The sequence below is a fragment of the Amblyomma mixtum genome, chromosome 1 (assembly GCF_055824585.1).
Source record: "Amblyomma mixtum isolate Tamu chromosome 1, ASM5582458v1, whole genome shotgun sequence".
Classification (NCBI taxonomy): Eukaryota; Metazoa; Arthropoda; class Arachnida; order Ixodida; family Ixodidae; genus Amblyomma; species Amblyomma mixtum.
Window position 1 is genome coordinate 2,784,449 of NC_143012.1, and position 21,111 is coordinate 2,805,559.

Below are 21,111 nucleotides of genomic sequence, written 5' to 3' on the forward strand. Positions count from 1 at the left end.
GGACTGCCCACCACGAGAGAGTGTGGAAAGATATAATGCAACGCATTCACTAAGGCACCATTACTAGCAATTTTTTACCCGTAGAAAGAAACAAAACTGACGTCAGATGCGTCACAGAATGGCATCGGTTCGGCTCTGCTGCAATGGCACAGCAAAAGTTTTTGAGGCCAGTTGCTTACATGTCTAAAGCCCTAACAGTGTGTGAACAGCGAAGATTTATGCACCGAAAAGAAGTGATGGCTCACGTATCTGGCTGTGAGAAGTTTGACCACTTTACATACTTTACATCTTCCTTGAAAGTAACCATCGGCTGCTGATAGATATAACAAAAACAGGCCGTTGTGGACATGCCACCTAGAGCGCAGCGGTTTTTTTTTAAGACTGCTCAAACATGATTATGCACTACCATTTGTTCCCGGCAAACAGATGGACTTGGCAGACACGCTGTCAGGTTCGTTGGTTTCAGCGGACATCAGGCCTTTGGACACAGAAGAAGTTGTGCCAGCAGCGCTGTGTCCACAAGTGACAGAGCAGCTGCACTACTTGCACGTGGGACGGCATCCGATACCTATCTCAAAGTGGTGGTGCACAACATTGTAGACGGAGATGCGGTTGAAGGTCCGCTCAAATCTGTGACTGCTGAACTTTCAATAGTGGTGGGATACTGTTTAAAGAAACGAAGGCCATTATACCTAGAGGCAAGCGGTCCGAGACATTGAAACGCATACACGCTGGGCATCTTGGCATAGCTAACTGCAGAGCAAGGGCAAGGCAGCTGGCGCACTGGCCGAACATCAATGCTGGCATTGCATCAATGATTTAGGGTTATTCAACCTGCAGAAAGTCTGGTTATAACCAGCCATCAGAGTCACTGATGCTCCGCACCACTCCAACTAAAGCCTGGTAGTATCATGTTGGTGTGAACATATTTCAATATGGCGGGAAATCATCGCTTATGATGCAATGTCAAATTCGAGGAGCTGCGCATCCCAACGGCAGCCAGTGTCACTGAAAAGACCTGGGGCCATGTTTTCGAATAATAGCCCTCAACTCCCCAGAAATGAATTTGCTCTTTTCGCCAAGCTGTATGACTTAAAACATGTTACGCCAAGCCCACTGTTTCTTCGGTCCAATGGGTGAGCCAAAAAGGGAGTTCAAGTAGTGAAACAGATCCTCAAGAAGATCACAGAGGCAAACAAAAGCTTCTGGATCAGTGCGCTCAATTACAGATCGACCCCAGTGGAAGATAGCCGTTCGCCTGGCCAGCTGCTGCAAGGGAGGTGGTGCCTGCGCACACATTCACCAGGCTTTGGACACCACACAGGTCAAGAAGCATGAGCAGACAAAGCATGCCTGGCCCCTCTTCGAAACGAAGATGTTGTGGGATCCCAAGGCAAGGGTAACTGCACGGGCAGGCCCCCACTCCCAGTGAGCACAAACCGACAACAGCAAGACCTTGCAGCACAACCAACAACCCTTACTGGCAACGAAGGAGCAGTTCGCCGCTGACATCTCAGACAGCGATGAATCCAGTGATGACAGCAATTCAGCCCAGGGAGAGTCGCTGACCCTCCCACCGACACCCGCGCATTCAGTTATGCCGAGCAGAGTGACCAGCCCAGCACCCCAGCAGTCCACGCAAGTGACAAAGCCGCCTGACCATCTTCATTACAATAAGAACTCCACACAGATGAGCCACCAGTGCGAAATGAAAACATGTGAAGGATGGGATGTATCGTATCGCAACCTGCATGTGCAAGATATCGCTGTGCCCTCACCCTGAGCCTTCTCTCCATCTTAACCCTCTGCCACTGTTGCCCTCTAAATATGCTCGTTCAATAAACAGCACGGTTCATTGTTTTCTTGGCACTGGCTTGCATTACATCAATCAGCCATGAGACAAAACAGGGGCATCAGTTAGTCTCCTAACAGAAGCCACCGGTGCCCTGAACAAAACGAAATTTCATCAAATTAACTTCAGTGAATTGGGCAAGTTCGCTACTTTCTTGAGACATTACTGCCAAGTGCAAAGAGACTGGGCAAAAGCAATGATCAGGGCGCATGTGAACTTCTGTGAGCGTGCCATATAAAGAAAAGGGGGTGAGAACCATGTAAGTGATACTTCGAATGTCTTCTACGGTTCGGCCTGCGACCTTTTCTATTCACCTTGCCTTGGTACAATGAATCAGTTGTGAGTGCAGCCATTGTCTGTGTCTGTCGGTGTTTCTTCCTCATGTGTTTATGGTTTTTGTGCTGCAGTGATGTCTCAACATCAAACTTCTTTTCATCACATACCTATAAAGACAGCTTAAACTCAAGCAGTACAAGGTGCAGCATCTATTAGACCAGGGGTTCTCAAACTTTTTAGAGCGCAGCTCTTTGGCGTCCGTTCCTGGGTTTCGCGTCGTCGTCGGCCTCGTAACCAGCTCCGCCCCCCTTTCATCCCCCCAGCGCTATCGGCGTCAGCGGCATCAGTCAGTCGCTGCTATCTCTTCCCTCCTCCCTTTATCGTGTTGTCCGCTTGCTGCGCGCGCTTCTGCCCCCATCGTTTGCCGCTGGGTGTACACGCCGCCCCCCTCTTCCTGCGAGTCTCCGGTTGTCAAAGCGCCGGCTCGAACTTAATTCCTTTCTTCGCTCCTCCTCCAATGCAACCCCTGTGCGGTGGCAATCAGAGAGCCAGATCGGTGGCGGCGGATCTGTATATGTGCACCGCCCGAGCCGAAATTGCGAATACGTGTGAAAAATTTAAAAAAAATTCTGTGATAGCGCATACATGTGTTGCTCGATTTCTTTGCCTCAATCTATCGAAAAGGTGAAACAGCTTATTTGCTGCGCTCAAATTTCGCATTAGGAAGTAACGTAATCGTCAGTAATTTTTTGCTTGGAGGAACCCCAAAAGCCTTCAATAAGTTCCGGGGAACCCCCCCCCCCCCCCCTTTCACTTACCAGCAATGTTGTCGACTGCATTTTTGCAAAGGGAAAGTTGCGGAGGTTAAATGTTTATTGCACAGATTAATACAAATACTAATGTGGTGTGTGATGGATGGTACTGCTTCCCTTTTGAGAGCAAGTCAAAGCATGGCTCAGGGCCGGTGAGGGTTCTCGCGGAACACAAGAAGACAGCCCGCGGAACCCCTGTGTTCCGCGGAACCCAGTTTGAGAACCCCTGTATTAGACCATACCACTTTCTTTTACATGGCCACAACACAAATCAGCTCGCTCATTTTTCACGTTTAACATGAAAACTGCAGTTTGTGGCCAATTCTAGAATAGGTAATGAATAATAACAGCTGCCTGATTCCTTGACAACCCAGGAAATATAATTAAATACGTATAGTATTGCTGATTGGCAACAAGCGGTCAAATGGCATACGCAATTTGTGACGTATGGAACAGGCTTCTTACAGCAATCTGCCCTTAGTTCCGTTCCTATCCATTATTAAGCTTGCCTGCTGCCTGAAGGTAAGCCAGATAAGAACTGGAGCTGCTATCATGAACCTGCTTAGCATGAAGGAAGCCTCCGCAACTGCCTGCAACACACAGGCTGTACATCACGCGGCTTGTCTCTGAACAGAAAAAAATGTATAGCAATGTAGACGCCGGATAAACTGCACCCGCAAACTCGCGTGCCAAAATACACTACACCTAAATTTCCACACATGCTTCTAAAAACAAAGAAACTATCTTGATCCTAAGATGTCAGTATAACTCCATGCAGAACTATTACAACACTAAACAACCAAGCTAGAGTAATTGCATCGCAGTAAGCGAGCCCTGTCGCAGAAATTAAACCACAATGAATACGGTAGGCCTTGTAAAAATGGCATTACTATAAGAAAGTCAGCTCTACCATTAAGGCTGAGGTTTGTGAGTCCCTGGAAGCAGCCGATGCCAATTCCAAGTGCGGTATGAAGGTGTTCGGCTTTGTCAACTTCACGCTTGAAAAGCCTTGAGGGAAGGAAAAGGCAAAATGAGGAGGGTGCGTGGTGAAAAATCCGGGGCTACCAGAGCTTTAACAGCAGTAAACAATGGTTAGTACAACACTGGGCCTTCTTGCAAACCTAACCAACCAATAACCCAATAGCCACCTCTCAACTTGTATATGCAGATGCCAGTGACGCAGGAGGGCGTGAGCATGAAAAAGTTGCCGGGAAGGGCTCGCCAACTTTCCCTCGTGATTGTGGCTCCTCTGCAACGTGTAGAAGTGTATTACTTGGCTCACGTGTTCATGACAACACAATGCAGTGATTAGGCGAGTTGATGTGCTCTCCTTGGAAAGTGTTTCAGAGCCCCTTTAGGATTACAATGTGACAGCATGAGAAATCCCTGCCATGCGAGTACTCCTTTTCAGTGGCCTATGCTCTGCCTACACAGAATCGGTCATCTTCCACTTTATATTCACAGATCAAAGGGAGTCCACTCCTGGTGCAAGTGGTCGAGCGATGCCCCACTGGCCTGGAGGAGGGTGGCTACTAGTGGGGCTTGTTGCTCTTCCCGAGCAGCCTCGCACAACCAACCCAACTGCCACGGTGGGGGCAGGTTGTGACAGCAGGTAGCACCACCTGATTTTCCGCTCATGATGCCAGATTTTCTGCGACAGACTCAACGCTGTCGTGTCAACAAACTACGTGGCCTCAGTCACGCCTTCAGTGAATCTGCAGTGAACCTCGGTGCACTCACTCAGCTTCGGTATCCTCCATGGCAAATGAACGCACTGTCCTGATGTTGCTCAGTGCTTCGTCAGCCACACCAGCAGCTCTTGCAGTCTGTGTGCACCAGAAGGGGTTAGACGCAACAGAGAGATTTTTCTTGTTGCTTTCCTTCTCATTTCAATGTTCACACTACAGAATGATACAATGAGCGAACCACAGTTGTCCAGCAAGGGCTTTAATTACTCAGGGCCATCAAACTCCTCACGGCCCTGCGTGGCCTTGGGCACAAACTATCAGCCTGATATGAACACAAACAGTGTGTGCCTACAGCTGATGTTACTGATGCAAGACAGTAGAGCACTGCATGGGCTGCATTCTCAGGCATCGGCCCAGCCCAGGCCCACTACTTCATAGCTCTGCTGAGCCCTGGCCTGGCCTGCCAAGCTCGACGTGAGGGCAGGCCCGTTGCTGCAGCAGGTAAATTGCTCACTGAATGTAAGTGGTCCACTGCTACACAAGTAAAGGAGTGGCTGGCAAAGCTGCTTAAATCGCAGCAATGTTTTATAAAATTTGTTCGGTAAACACAAAACGAAAAGAAGCCGGGCATACCTGCTGGGCATTTTAAACAGTGATCTTGTCTGTGAATAGCGCCGAAGTTCCGAAAGTCAAATGGGAAAGATTACATACATGTGCAATAAAATGTGCACTACTCCCACATTTCTAGTCACTGATTTTTCATGGCCCGTGATGTCTAGCCACCATTGTGGCTCTATCTCATTCGTGTTGCTGCTAGAATGCCCCTAGTATACTTCACCGTGAAATAATGAATCAAAAGCCATACACAGTCCCTCTATGTACGAACCCGTAACTCCCATCCCGGGCTCAGCCCAGGTTCGTAACTTCAAGCTTGAGCCTGGCCTGGGCCTGATGAGAAAGCAAATTTTCCAGCCCGGTCTGAGCCAATGCAATGCTCTACAAGTCAACACTGAGACACTGAACACTGTGAGCACCTCTGATGTCCAGAAAAAGAATAAACCTGGGAGTTTGCATTTCCAGAGCTGCCTTACGTCCTGAAGTGTGCAATTTAAAAGGAAAACTGTGGAGACAAATTCATTTGGATTGCAGCAGCCACAGTAGCTCAGAAACGACACCAAACTGCAGCTGGCAGTGGTCTGTAAGAGCTGATGACATGAAACTAATTTATGCTATCAGCAAACAGCCAATTTGCAAAGCCAAACAGCTCTGAAGGTAGACAAAAGAAGCAAATGTTTAAAAGAAAGAATATTCATTCTTTGCCAAAGCCATGGTGAAGACTCAAGCCTTTTCCTTCTGTTTCCGAAGAAACTATCAACAAGTCTTGGAAGCCATGTGCTCACCTGTTCCTGCGCTTTTCGAGAGAGCACCCGCAAGAAAGAGCCGAACACTGTGCCTGACGCCAGCATCACGGGAAGCACAACCACAGTCCACATGGTCATCTTTGGTGAGATGTAATACAGTGACAAGGCACACCCGATGGTCTGCAGAGAAGCAGTTTTGCTGATGAAGTAAGACGCATCAAAGCCCATAATGCCCCTATGCATTGAAGGCATATGAGTTCTCTGTTTAGTTTTTATTCTGGAACAGCAAATAAATTTGCAAGTTCACACATATAGGTAATTCAGCTAACGCTCTGCCGTTTGATTTACCTTTTCAGGCCATGCCCCTGTTCAGTGTCACACTATAGGATGTAATTTTTATCTAAGTTTGATATTACTACTGCCTCTGGCACTTGCAATGAAGCGAACTTGATGGCCACTGGCATACAGTCAAGAAGAAGCTACTGTGAAACATGCAGACCCACAATTAACAATAAACTGAAAAACACTGGATGGAGTACGAAGTGATAGCAGCATTAGAGATCCCTCCTGCACAAGTACTCCATTGCAGGGAGTCCTCAAACCCCTGCTGCTGGCGCAGGGGTCAACAAGTGATGTGCCCCTGCCCCGCCAGGCGGCTTCTGTTTCCAACACAGCCACCGGTGGGGCTTGCAAGCTCCTGTAAGGCTCAGTTTTTACACAGCGAGTTCCTCGGGTCTCGACCAATGAGCTGATGCACAGAGCCACCATGGGAAGTGCAATGAACTTATTTCACCTAATTTCACTGCCACAGTGGCAGGTGGGCCACCCGCTTTTTCATGAGGTGGACAAACAGATGATGCCAGACTTTCTCTGGACCTCTAATGCTACCACATTAATCACATAGCACGCATTAGATGCTCAAGCAGGAATGCCACTCTCAGAAATAGAATATTTCTAGTCAAATGAAAGCACTCCACAGGAAGTTGTGGCTGGCGAAGGTGACTCTATCCAAAACCTGACTGCCACTAACTTTTGCCAAAGGGCAAGGCTCCAGAAATGTCTCAGGCATTGTGAGGTGCCACTTAACCTTCCAGCCTTTTTCAATACTTATGAAGACATCTCCTAACATTACCGTGGTTTTAAAACTTTCTGTAATTACATCAATTCATAGTTGTTAACAACTTTTCCTTACCACTCTGCGGAGTAACCTCTGGTGTTTTCCAAATTTATATCAATGACCTCCTTAACAATATTTCATCTTGTTTACACTTTTTTGCAGGCGATTGTGTCATTTACCATAAGGACACTTCAGATACTGACCATCTCACCCTTCACAAATACCCTCACACTATTGTCGGTTGTGCAACAACTGGCACTTGGCTCCAAACCCTACTATGAATGTAAACCTATGTCTTATTAGTCCTAAACATGCAAATTCTAACTTCTACTCTATTAAAAAAACACCACTGTGTCTCAGGCTATGTCGTATAAATATCACATTCAGTTAACAGCTAACCTATCATGGTCTTGTCACTTTTCTGCAATCTGTCAGAACGCATGAAGGTGGTTAGGTTCCACATGCAAAAATCTGTGCTCAGGTCACAAACATTCACAAACATTCGTTCATCCAGACTTGGTCTCATCCATATGGCCTCCTCATCAAAAATGCTTGAGTAAATCCAAAACAGAGCTGCTCGGTACATTTCTAGCAAGTGTATCCCTGCTTAAATAGAATAATGATCTCCAATCGCTAGACACTCATTCTAGTGCACTTCTTGGTGCTTACATAATCATTGCAGCTTCACCTTGATATTTGGAAAAACACATTCTTTAAATTTAGCTGCACTAACTCAAGAAATAAAGCTCTGGAATGATCTTCCCGAAACCATAGTTTGTTTGTCTCATCTCGAACAATTCAAAAAGTACCTCAGTATACGTTTACCTGCTTACCATTAAGTACAATTCTGTTTTCTGTTGTACTCCTGCTTCTGTTGCATTTTGTTAGCACTATTTCATATCTTGCCATTTGTTTGCTTGTTTTATTGGGGTTAAACGTCCCAAAGCTACTCGGGCTATAAGGGACGCCATAGTGAAAGGCTCCGGAAATTTTGACCACCTGGGGTTTTTTAGCGTGCACTGACACCGCACAGTACATGGGCCTCTAGAATTTCACCTCCATCGATATTCGACCGCCGCGGCCGGGATCAAACCCACGATATCTTTCCATTTGATTTATTTTTACTTTTCCTGCCATTTGCCTAGTTTTTTTTTTAATTGGCTTAATTTATTTTTAAAAATCTCTGCCTCTCCCGTAACCGACAGTAGAGTAAGCATGAAATGTTTACGGGCATAACACATTGCTTGTAGATGGTACTAGTCAAAATCTTGAAATGTGTCTAGTGTTCGTTGTCAACAGGTCAGGGGCGAGCAGTCTTCTTCTGTGGCGTATCACTCGCAAAGCGATCGCTTTCCGCAAGACGCTTCCTACCTCTCCTTTCATCAGGCTCCATTGCTCGGCTTAAGCAGCTGTGACGGTGGCGGCATTGAAATGCAGGACGATGCAGAAGCGTATACGGACACGACGAGACGCAGGCCTGACAAGAATATATATGCAGCGCGTTCGAATACTCCGGGAGCGTGTATACATCTGCATGCCAGAGGGGGAAAGGGCATGAGCTGAAGGCACAGCGGCCGGTCTTTTACATGGGTGAGTGTAGGACCATAGCGCCATCCTCCCCGGAGGGCGCGATTCCCCCGAAAGCCCTTCTCGCCCTGGAGCTCCCCTCTTTCTCTAAGCGGCCTTCTCTCAAAGCCCCTAACAGATCACGTATGACAACGAAGTGTATTGTGGCATGTATGTGCTTTTTGCACGCGTTATTAGAAATCGGAAATTATAATTCCGTGCATTATCAAATGCACAGCTTGAGTGATATCTTGATGAACATTGAGAAGACACTGGCAGCAGTTACTTTTTGTGACTCATTTGGAGAGCAACCGGCGCTTGTATGCCGGTCCCGTAGGAGGGCTTAGAGAGTCTCGTTGAATCTCGTTAAGTCTCGTACGGTGCCCGGATGTTGGCTCTCGGTCTCGGCGTGACGTCACCACATTGCTGACAACGGGAGCTAAAAGCATTTCATGCTTAATACTTCGCACCACCTTGTGCACTTTTTATACATTGTACATTTGCCCTGTACTACATCGATCATGCTGCTGGCCCTACTACACAATTCTGTATATCCTTTTTGTGATGCCCCCTCCAACCAATGCTACCCAGGGACCAGTATGGTGCAAACAAACAACCAACCAAGCAAGCAAGCAAGCAAGCAAGCAAGCAAATAAATAAATAATGCTGCCTCGAAAGAGTTCCACAAAAGCACCAGTTACGAATGGATAGAAATAGTCTCAACACCTCATCTTACCCCAGCTTGCAATTAAACAAATATGTGTCACACATCACAAAAAAGGGCTCAGTACTGTATGCATTTCCCCCATCCGCCCCCCCTTTCGTTTTTCACCAAAATATCGAAGCTTTTTCTATTAACACCGCACTAAGCATGCATCTCTAGTCCACTCATCTCTAGCCAACTGCCTCCCCCTGGAAGTCATCAACAACTTAGAGCCAAGAATATCTTTCTGCTAGAAAGTGCCGCATGAAGTAACAGCGGAACGCGAAAAGCCATTTTTGTCACCACCCCCTTCTCCCACATCAAACAACAGATAGGAAAACGAGAAGAAGGAAAACACCACCTGAGCCAAGCTTCTGATTCCCTGGGAGATGCACAGCTTGAAGGCACTCTTGAACTCCTGCACATCTCCACTGAGGCTGAAAAATGTGGGGAAGGCACAAACACTGCTTTTTTGCTTTTCAACAAAGCATGCGCGCATTTAATATAGTTTCACAGCTCCCACGTCCCATGACACGATTCATTCATGGCGCTAGAAGCAATGCTCAATACACCAACAACAAAGAGCCTCCAAAAAAGTGATGAGAGTATCGTTTCCTAATAAAATGCCATAAATAATAGGCAGTGCATAAGCACCTACACAACTTTACAGCCTTGTTTTTGGTTGTTGTCCTAGCGATTCACTGAAAGGGAGAGCAGGTATTACACATCTCTGGAAAGCCAAATAACGAATATTATGCAATCTAGGCACTGTTGAATAACTCGTGTAAAAAGTTCCGATACATACTGTATCCGATACATAAAGTATCCAAAATAAATAAATAAATACCGCTTGGCTGGTGAACGAGGAAACACTTTATTACCGAAGGGCCTCACTCGAGGTAAAGCTAGTGTCCAATGTACAGTCTTTGCCAAAAGTAACCAGGCACAGGTGGTTTGTTTCTTAGCCGCGTAGCGAAGCACTTGTGGAAGCCCTTAAGCTATGAATCAGCGTAAAGTAAGGTGAGGGCTTTTCCTCACGTTTTGACATCTTTCGGTCTTTAGAGCTGCCTTAACGACTCCATTATAGAGCTTGGAGGCAAAACCCTGTTGGTCGGTTACTTTTGTACAAACCATAACACGTAATAAACTACTCTGTACACGTACAAAAATAAATGGCCCAACAGCATTTTGCTCATCTCCGATTCAAAACAACAGTCTCACCTCTCGTTTTTCTGTCATAGTTTAGGGTTACCTTTGGTATTTATTGCTACCTTCTTTTGACAACCTAACCATCTCCGCTGTCAACTAAAAACTCATGGTGCACTGTTCTAGGTTCCCAGTTTATTGGCTTTAAATGGCTTGGAGGTAATAGAATTAAGATGTTTATTTATCAAACACCGAAGACAGCCCCTGTGGAAGCCCTGCTACCTCTGCTCTTTCTGTCTGGTACCATCTGCTGAATAGCACACCTCAATTTTTCATCTCTCTTATATGCTATTAAACGAATACAAGACTGTGACAGCCTGTATCACATGTACTGAATTTTACTTCAGAAGGGCATTTGAACATTCTCTAAGCAACTTCAGTGAGCACAAAAACGTCCCACCACAACTATTCGCCACAGAGCCTACCGGCTATAATTGTACTGACTCGGCCATCGATCTTCAGAGGACATGGCAACCCTGCTATGCCGATGTCACCTCATGTGCCTCTATATGTGCAGGTTAGTTTCAAAAGATACAGTTTTTGTAGCAATTACCTCTGTCCAGTTGTGTTGCCATGTCCACACATATTGCTAAATGGTATCAGTGACTGCATTTCAGTGGCATGCCTGTTACGGAAATTTTTCAGGAAACAGTGAGGAAAACCCAGGCATAATTCGAAATCTGTCCTAAACGAACTTCTCCACACCCAGAAAGACATTTTGGTTAAAGTTACCATACTTCAAGAAAAACAAGCATCACCTCAAGCAAGTGCGGTGAACATGCAAACTAGACTTGAAACCACTGAAAAAAAAGCTTATGGTCCTCAATGAACCCCAGATAAGGCTTTCAAAAATCCATGTGAGCAACTGTCAGGTGAAAACTGCTACACTATCCAAGCAACTTGATGGCTTGGAAAATCAGTCCTGGTGCAACAACTTGACTGTAAGAGGTATACTAGTCGAGAATAAAAGCGAAGAGACATGACTGAGAAAAGTAAATGACAAGGTTTCTGGAACAAAGCTTGGAGAAAAGCTATAACACTACTGAAAGAATTCAACATCTCGGAAAAGTGACTGCGGGCAAACATCACCCAGTTATCATAGGATTGCAGATTTCAGGAAAAAAACGAAGATATGGAAAAACTGCTCAAAGCTTCAGAGAGGGCAAATAAGCATTTCAAAGGATTATTCTGAAAGAGTGCAGGAAATTTGGAACAACCTCTAGAATTACACTGCAGACAAAAGTAAAAATGGAGCCAAGGTAAAGCTAGTATTCGATAAGATGAGGGTAAACAAAATCCTATATGCCTGGAACGAAACAACAAATCAAAGGTATAAATACAACACCTCTTCTGAGCTTAGCAACTGACATGTGAAACCTCAGACAAAATTTTTCAGAACCGTAAACTAAACAAACTTGCTGAATTAGAAAGGATAATCAATCCTCACATAATGGTAGTCGCCGAAACGTGGCTGCATAAGGATATACTAGATGCTGAAGTTACTGTAAAAAAGTAAGAAAGGATCATGAAAACAGAGATGGGGGAGTTGCGATATAATTATCAAGGACAACATAGCATTTTCTGTTCTTCTGGACGTGAATGGCGTCCAAGCACTATGGGTTCATCATCATCATCATCATCACCACCACCACCACCAACAGCCTGACTACGCCCACTGCAGGGCAAAGACCTCTCCCATGTCTCTCCAATTAACCCTGTCCTTAGCCAGTTGCGGCCACTGTATCCCCGCAAACTTCTTAATCTCATCTGCCCACCTAACTTTCTGCTGCCCGCTGCTACATTTGCCTTCTCTTGGAATCCACTCCGTTACCCTTAGGAAACAGCTCTTATCTTGCCTTCGCATTACATGCACTGCCCAAGCCCATTTCTTGTCTTGATTTAGACTGGGATGTCGTTAACCAACGTTTGTTCCCTCACCCACTCCGCCCACTTCCAATCTCTTAACGTTGTTACGTTTCGCCTTCGTCGTGGGGAAGAAAACAGCATGGCTGCAGCGGAACGCCGACTAACCCCGAGACACGCGTTGGGTGAGCGCCTGGATTCCCACGGAAGCCGCGTCCGTCTGCCCGGTTGAGCAAGCGTCTCCCCTACACCGCGTTCGAACGCATGAATTGCGCGGGAACGCTGCTCGTGGACATTCCGGCGTCTGCGCTACGTGGATGGCATCGTTCCCCCTCTCCCAGCGCGTGACAGCGGTGCGACCCCTCGGGAGTGTGTGTGTGTTTGTGATTGGTGCCACTGAGAACTTCCTTCCTCGGCAGGCCCGGCCCCCATCTAGGGAACCTAGGGAAAGGGAACTCTTTAAAACCTCGGCAGCGGTACGACCGGAGGGCTTTTTCATCTGATGGTCTCATCATGTGCCGTCCTCATGCAGCGTTCCAGCAGTGAGCGTCTCGTTACCGAGCTCCCTTGTAAATAATGTAAATTTAATTGTATAAAGTCTTCTCTCCATGTCTTTTCCCGCATCCTCGTCTCCGACCTCCTTCATTCCCTCTCCGGCGCCCGACCATGCTACCTCATCTTTAACAACGTTAAGCAACATTAAATGAACAAACAGTCTTCACTGGGGGTGTTTATAGAACCCCTAGTACTCCAGTTGACTTACTAGTAAAGTTCAGTTCAGTTCAGTTTATTTCCTTAACCCCTTAACCGTTTTGGACGAGCTGCGCTCGTCCTTGCCAAGCCGTCCCCAAACCGTTTTGGGCGACTGTAGCTCGTCCTCGCCGAATAGGTTCTTCCTTTCAGCGTTTCGGACGAGCAGCGCTCGTGTGGGGCTTAGATGGCATTTTAGTCGACAGATGGCAGCACTGACCTGATAATTTCGTTTTCTTCTACCGCATAAACATTTTTTTCGTATGGTAACCGGGGCTTTAAAAATGGCGTCCGGCGGAGGCGATGCGTGTTTTGTTGAGCCGTCTTCTCGGAAAAGACGCTTTTCTTCCTCGTCACCTTCTTCAAACGATGGTGATTCAAACACCGAAGTGTACAGTGTTTCAGGGAGCAAGGACGATAGTGATGACGCTGTGCTGATCAGCTCTTCCGATGAAGAAGAGGACAGCTCTGATGCAACATCGCGAGCGCACGACAGTGGATGTAGATCGACGTCAGCAACATCCCTACGCGACCCCCTCGGTTTCCTTTCTTCGCAGCTCCCGGTTAGACCACTATAAGCTCACCTGATGACTTGCTTGAATATATTTATCGCTTATTACCTGCAGGAAGTTGGTTTTCTGTATTGCGAGGAATAATAAACTTCAATATGCTAATTTCACTTCATGTTTGCTTCAAATATTTTGGTAAAGATCGAATGCATGGTTTTTATTGCAATATTGATCGAAATCAGGAATAAAAAAAATAAGCAGTTTTGTTAAGAAATTCGTTGACATAACAAAACGGTGAAGGGGTTAAAGACCCCTATTCAGAGGTATTACATAAAAGGGCTACAGATATAACATGAGGTTTGGTTTAATCTAACATCAGCTGCGTTAACTCTTGGTGGAATCTTGATGGACAGGTAATGGATGCGACTTGGCGGGAAAGGCCGTTCCAGTCGGATGCTGCTCGGGCAAAAAACGAGGCCGAGAATGCAGTGGTACGGGAGCGTGGACGAACAACTTGAAGCAAATGACCAGTGCGCTGGGATATGTGCATGCGGCGTACGATGTAGGGTGCTTCGTGCAATGAACTGTTGAAGAATTTATGAAAAAGGCAGAGACTAGCAATGCGCCGGCAATGAGAAAGAAGTGACAAGTTAATTTCAGCTTTTAAAGGTGATACACTGATGTCGTATGAGTATGCGGAATGAATGAATCTAACAGCGCGATTTTGAACTTGTTCAAGGTTAGCCTTCAGATAATTTTGATGGGGATCCCAGATGGCTGATGTGTATTCAAGTTTAGGTCTTATCAGTGACTGATATGCTAGTAATTTTAAGTCTTTTGGTGCATGGCGTATGTGGCGTTTGAGGAAACCTAGTTTTTTGTTGGCCGATGAAATGATGTTTACAATATGCGCAAGTTACCAAGTTTTGTGGATTCCTACCCATGCACAGTCGCGGGTAAAAAAGATTAGCACACGTGACGGAACACCAGAGCGCCGGAATGACAACGCGTGGCGCTGCGGGTGGCAAAGAGGCTGATAACGAGAGTGCCGGGCCGTTCCCATTCTACAGTATTAGGGGGGTTCAGCGGACTGCCATGGACAGCAAAATTACTGGCTAAAAGCAGCGCTATCATCTATTGTTCCCGCGAGTTCCTTTTGCCAACCATCGCGGACATAAAAAAACAGTAATAAAAAGAAGCCATCTTTGCTCATGATAACCGAGCCAAAAGAAATGGCGCAAGCACAGTCACGTAGGGTCGGCACTTCAACGCTCGGGCGGTGCACGCTTGATAAAGCTTACTCCTGCCGTCCCCTCCTAGGCTGCAAACATGGAAACGGCCCGTTAGGCAGGTCTGCGTACCGCAGCGCCGCGTGGTGAGATATTCGAATTCAGATCGCCATTGATCTGTGCTAATATTTTTCGCTCGCGACTGTACCTATAGCAAAACCCAGTTACTTGGGGATTTCAACATCCCCAGCATTGACTGGGATTCACAATCACCTGGTACACGAGAGGTGCATAGTTGTGAGCAGTTACTAGACCTGGCTTTCTCTCATAACTTGGTTCAAGCTGTACGTGATTACACAAGGATATGCCCTACGACATCATCCATTCTGGATTTGATTTTTGTTTCGGAACACATAAAAGCGTCCACCTGCAATTGGGAAATTGTTGAGGGCCTGTTGGATCATAGAACGGTTCTGACGTAGTTTAAAGCTTCACCAGATGTCATAAATAGGTTCTCCGAAACAACGTTCTTTAATTTTCATGCCACTAATGATGTTCGTGTGTTGGACAGCCTTGATTACTGATATACAGATTTTAAGAAGCTGCAAGACTCTGGTGCTAGTATGGACCAGCTATGCGAATTCTTCGCTGAAGTGATAGCATGGTGCCTTAATTGCTCTGTTCCTAAAGAAACAAAGCGGACAAATAAAAAAGGTCCTTGGATAACTAGAGAAATGCTTCATGTCAAAAGAAGGCTAAACCATAAACAAAAGATACTTTCACTCAACCCTATTATATTAACCATGTGAGTCAGAATTTAAAGGTGCTTCTTAAGGAATCAAAACAGAGGTTTTATAATGAGACTCATGAAATATCTTCGTGAGTCACCTGGTGAACTCTGGTGCATACCAATCTGCCGACTGCTAAGGCCCTTGCTGAGCGTGCTGATGATTTTAATTGTATTTTTAACAAAGCACCATATAGTGAATTCCTGGATATTAAGAAGTTTGTGAATTCCCCAGCATCGCCCCCACTGAAGCGCGTGTACTTCAGGCCTCCATGTCGCGAAGGGGTTGCGGCGGTTGACCTTGATGTAATGAACTGGCTACGCCATCTATCTGCTAGTGCTGAGCCATTCAAAATTTAGCAGAGCCATGCGAAAGTTGTGTGACGATATAGCATGAACTGACATGAGAGGAACGCCGACTGCAACGAGCAGCTGCAGTTGACACAACACGCCGTGCTCTAGCGCCGTCAGCACATCTCCAGTGCTTTCTCTTTTGGAACGTTACACCACATGGCATTACAACAGTTCATGCTCGAAAGCAGCAAAAAACAATATGGCATAGCAAAAAAGAAACAACCCAAGCATTGCGTGGCCACCACTGCTGCGCGGTTGCTCGCGTGATCCTGGCGCCAATAGCTTTGAGGCGTAGCGAGCAGGCACGGTGGAGGGTGCTGGTGACGCAAGGTGAGGAATCCGTTTCTTGGGGCAAGGGGAAAACTGAGCGAGGGAGCATGCGGGAAGAAGCATGTGACACACCTCCGCGGTCGGTCTACGGCAGCGGCACGGCCATGCGCATTCCCCTCCAGCTCAGTTGCGGAACCCACACCTTGCGCGAGCCGCGGCGGAGGTGGCGGCGGCTGCTACTGCAGTCACACTATCAGTGCGATCGCAAAAAGCTTCTCCATGTTTAAGACTTTCGAGTAACGCTGTTTTCTGTAAACGTTTTCAAGGTGATTGCACCTACATTTATTTCTTATTTTGGTTTCCGTTCTGCAGTGTCCTTTTGACTCCTTTTGCGAAAACTGCCTTAACGAAAACCTGAATGCCAAGAGAAATCTCTAACTTCTTTGAATTTCGTTATGAGCGGGTTAACTTATGATATTCAAAAATTATCACTCAATATTCAGTTGTTAAATGCCAAACTATTTTCAGTATAGTACAAAAAATGTGCTTTCCTCTCATTACTTGTCATCTAAAATCTTTGGAATAAGTGCACGTTGTGATCTGGAGTCGATAAAAAGGAATCCCTTGCCGGGCATTTTGATTGTGTTTTTTGCCAAATAAAACACTATAGCCAAAACTTGCAGTGCCCCCAAAAAAAAGAACAAAGTTTCAAAGTCTCAACTCACTACCCCATACAGTGGATGCGGCTGAAACTGTTTTTAAACAAATCATTGAAACATTAAGATAGGTGGCCGCTCAGCTAGTGGGGCTGCTGTGCCCCACTGCCTCTTATCGGCATTTAGTATGGAGAACAAAGTGGGACGTATGTGTCCCATGGTCCTACAAATAGAGGCAGGGGCTCATTATTTTTCAATTTTTTTTAGAATGCCCCAACTTAATGTAAGTCCCACAAATAAGGAGTGCAGGCTGGGCAACATTATCTTTCTTTTTTTTTCTCTGCCCACACTAATACATGTCCTACAAATAGCCCGTTGTGCCCCCAAGTTTGCCACTGCCATTGGCCAAGCAAAGTAAGAGATATTAGTATCAATATACTAGCAGAACAGCAGCTTACCGAGGTTCACTGTTAAATGAACTCACTAACAGCCAAAATTTTAACAACTTTTTGCAGGATAATGCTTCCTCATATATGCGCCACAACAGCCACCAATACCGCATTTACTAGCATAATTCATGCACTTCTTTCTTTAAGCCTTCAAAAAGGGGGCGTACAAATTATGCAAAAATTCTGTAAGCCAGTCGTAAAGAACTCTACGAAGATCAACTTTCCTTAATATTGCCACAAATACGTTGACCGCCAACCCCTTGTTGGTCAAAAAAAAAAGTTGACTCCAAATACAGGACGCACCCCCTCCCGCCCCACGTTACAAGCATATACCCCGGTTATAAACCCGGGTACCAAAATAGGGGTGCTCAAGTTACAAGAGTATATTGGGTAAATGGGAGGATCCTAATTTAGAGAATGGTACAAACACCCTTGAAGAACTTCCATTGCAAGGGATGCCACGTTTTTAAACTTACCAGTTCATAATTTCGCCCGTCTTTGTTTTGTCAAAGAAGCACATGTCCTGCTTCAATACAGACTCCAACAGTGCCTGGCGAAGTCTCGTCGCATAGCGCTCCCCAGTGAAGGACAGTGTTGATATGTAGATGGCTGTGAACACACTCTGGAAGAACAACACCGACCACAGGAGTTTCTCAGCCACCTTTCTGTGAATGACAATGTTAGGACTTCATTGTGATGGCTGTGAGCACACCCTGAAAGCGGTGGAAGCAAAGGTGTTTCAAGCTGGTAAAGGCACATATTAATGCAGCCTTTGACATTAAGGGATGAAAATTAGAGCAAAACTTACCAGCATAGTGCACAGGGACTCCGGAACATTTTTTTTGAGTGGGGAGGGCAAGTCTTCAAGTTTGTTCTGTTATGCATTTATTAATTTCATGCTGAATTTACATACTAAATTTTATATTTTTGTCTATATACCTTTTCTTATCTTGCACTGTTCAAAGGTATATCTGCTAATGCCTATAAAACATGAATTGGGCAGCATTATAGATGTACACACAAAGAATTTCAGTTTCAGTTTATTTTTCAACATACATAATGCGGACGGACTCCCTGACATGAAGCTGTGAAGACAGCTTGACGAGGTTGGGGAGCCAGTGACAGGCAACAGTAACAGCAATACTGTATTTTTACAATCATATGTTGCTAACAAAGAATTTCAACAGTTCTAGCACAGGGCAACAAATAAGAAGAGAAGCAAAGTTAACACAATTATATGCATGATATATTATTTAAAAAAAAAGCATGCTTTTAACGCTCATCTTTTAACAGGACAACTGGCAGTGTGCTAATGCACTCATCTTTTAGACTGCAGTTCCAGCTGCCACATCTCCCCGAACTTCAAGGAAAGAGGAATTCTGGCAAAGAACAAAAAAAGATGAGTGCGTTAGTACACCGTCAGTTGCCCTGTTAGAAATAGAGTGTTCATTCCTTTCTGCCTTGATGTGATTGTGTGCATCTTTCTGGTTCAGCCTGTGATGTTTTGTTCATGCCAGTTTTTACGATCGTGCTCGCCTTAATTTTCTGCCAACATATCTCGGTTATCCCATCACAGGTTTTATCACCATCATGTTTTCATGCTTCATTGCTTCATTGTAGGCCGTGTTGTCTGTACCTTCGCTTCTTAGTGTTATTTTCACCGGCTTTTCCGTATTTTTTATCTTAATCAGTTTTAGTGGTTCTAATCCCATGACCTTATAGCTGTGTCGTTTTTTTTTTACTTCTTTCACAGGCTTTTCCTGTTTCACTTTTAATCTGCTTTGGTGCTTTTATCCCAGTCACCATTTTCGCATGGCTGTTGATTTTATACCTCTTTCATTGTCACTCATTTAGCCGTGCTGGCTGTTGGTTTCATGGGCATCATTTTAGATTTGTTTGATTGCACCATTTTCCCCCTCCCCCTTTTCAAACTGCGTTACTGGCTGTGGGTGGTGATAACGAAAAGGTGACGCATCTGATGGTTCTTTCAAACTTTGATGATCTCTGTACATGCGAGTCACTCCCTCCGGTTTTCCATCTGTATAAAAAGGTGTGGATCGTCTGCCTTCTCAAAATAAAGCTGTTAGACATCGCAGTTGTGTATCCTCCTTGTTCTCATCCGTTGTCTGCCAGCGCTGTGTTTCTCAGAAATTCAGTAATAGATAGAATAAAAAAGCTTTACCAAAATCAACAAAAACTGCCAAGGTGAATTTACTAGCCTCTATGTTTTTATTTGGTCACTTCTTTTTGCATCAGAAGAGCGGACTTGGTAGTCCTGCCCTTCCAATAACCATGCTGACATTCAGAAAAAATATTATGCTTGGTAAAGAAGCTATCGAGCTGGGTGACCATAATCTTCTCAAAACCCTTTGAAAAGACGAGAATGACAGATTGCAGTTGTTAGTTGTTTTTGTTTCCTCCCTTATATATTGCAGAAACTTTTCTATGTATCTATGTATCATATCATCTGGTTTGGTTTGGTTTATGGGGTTTAACGTCCCAAAGCGACTAAGGCTATGAGAGACGCCGTAGTAGACGGCTCCGGAAATTTCGACCACCTGGGAAGCTGCCTGATGCTAGTGAAAGGTTGAAGATATGCACTAAGTACGAACATATAAGATCGATGGCATGGTTTATAGGTCTCATCTGGATACTATCGATGTCTAGAGCTTTACTGTTCTTAAAGAGACTATGCAACAAATTTACCCTTTGAGGTTCAAATTATTTTGAAGAAAACTTTCCCAGGTGGTCAAATTACTTTATTGCGGAACTTGAATCTACAAAATGTATATAATCGAGAATAAATAGTAAAAAAAAATTAGGAACAGTACTTTGGTGACAGCATCACTCACAACTGGAAAATGTTCAATAGAATAGAATAGCAACGGTGATAAGCAAGCTAAGAGCAGCGCCTATAAAGATAGAAATCAACTTCGGCAGCCCCTGCAAGATAGTGCTGACAGAAAGAAAACTCAAATTTCGCGCGACTCCGTTGCGATCACGCGGTGAAACCAAAACTACAAAAGGGGTGTTGCCGCAGTCTGTGCCGCCGCGCTAAAGCTAGACATAAGTTCTGCTTATCTCCGTAAGAAGGCAGCACAAAATTCAAACACTTCTTGTAAGTCCTTGGCAGCACCCCCCAGTGAGCACGCATTGTTCTTTTGGCGCAAAATTTCAAACGGAAGATCGAAACCGTACCCGTATGGCAAAGACCTTGCGGGACAAAAAACCGCCGCCGTACATATACGGCAAAAACCTTCAAAGGGTTAAAAGTCACTTGTAAATGTTTTCAGAGCTTAGAAATGATGCTAAGAAGCATTCACACCAAGTACGAGTGTTCGGAACTGAGCCAGAAATTTATTATGGATTTTTAAAAACCGTGTTTTTTTAAATTCGTGGGGCAATTCGTGTCCTCGTAGTGACCAAGTTTGAAAGTAAAAGCACGAAAATAGACGTCACTAGTCCCATGACGTCAGCAGGCCACCACACGCTGTCATTCACTGGAACCACAACGTCACGGGCACACTTCCGGTGGCCATGAAAATCGTCTGCTCGTGCCACCGCGCGACCCCCTCGGGCAAGCGTGAGCCAGGGCATTGCCTTCGCGCACAATTTACCCCTGCCGCCTCTTCCTGTTGGGAGTTCAGGAGCCACTTACGATAA

At 45.4% G+C, this 21,111-nt stretch overlaps 1 protein-coding gene across 1 annotated transcript in view; it reads right to left on the reverse strand.

The window, feature by feature from the left end:
- Positions 1-21,111, reverse strand: part of LOC149365257 (mitochondrial potassium channel ATP-binding subunit-like) — a 54,722-nt gene that overhangs the window by 23,237 nt on the left and 10,374 nt on the right. Inside the window, exons 4-8 of the mRNA XM_089541365.1 lie at positions 17,925-18,070; positions 9,737-9,812; positions 6,029-6,169; positions 4,681-4,766; positions 3,851-3,948 (exon numbers count right to left, since the gene is read on the reverse strand). Coding sequence (XP_089397491.1) covers positions 3,851-3,948; positions 4,681-4,766; positions 6,029-6,169; positions 9,737-9,812; positions 17,925-18,070 — 547 coding nt within the window. The remainder of the gene's footprint in view (positions 1-3,850; positions 3,949-4,680; positions 4,767-6,028; positions 6,170-9,736; positions 9,813-17,924; positions 18,071-21,111) is intronic.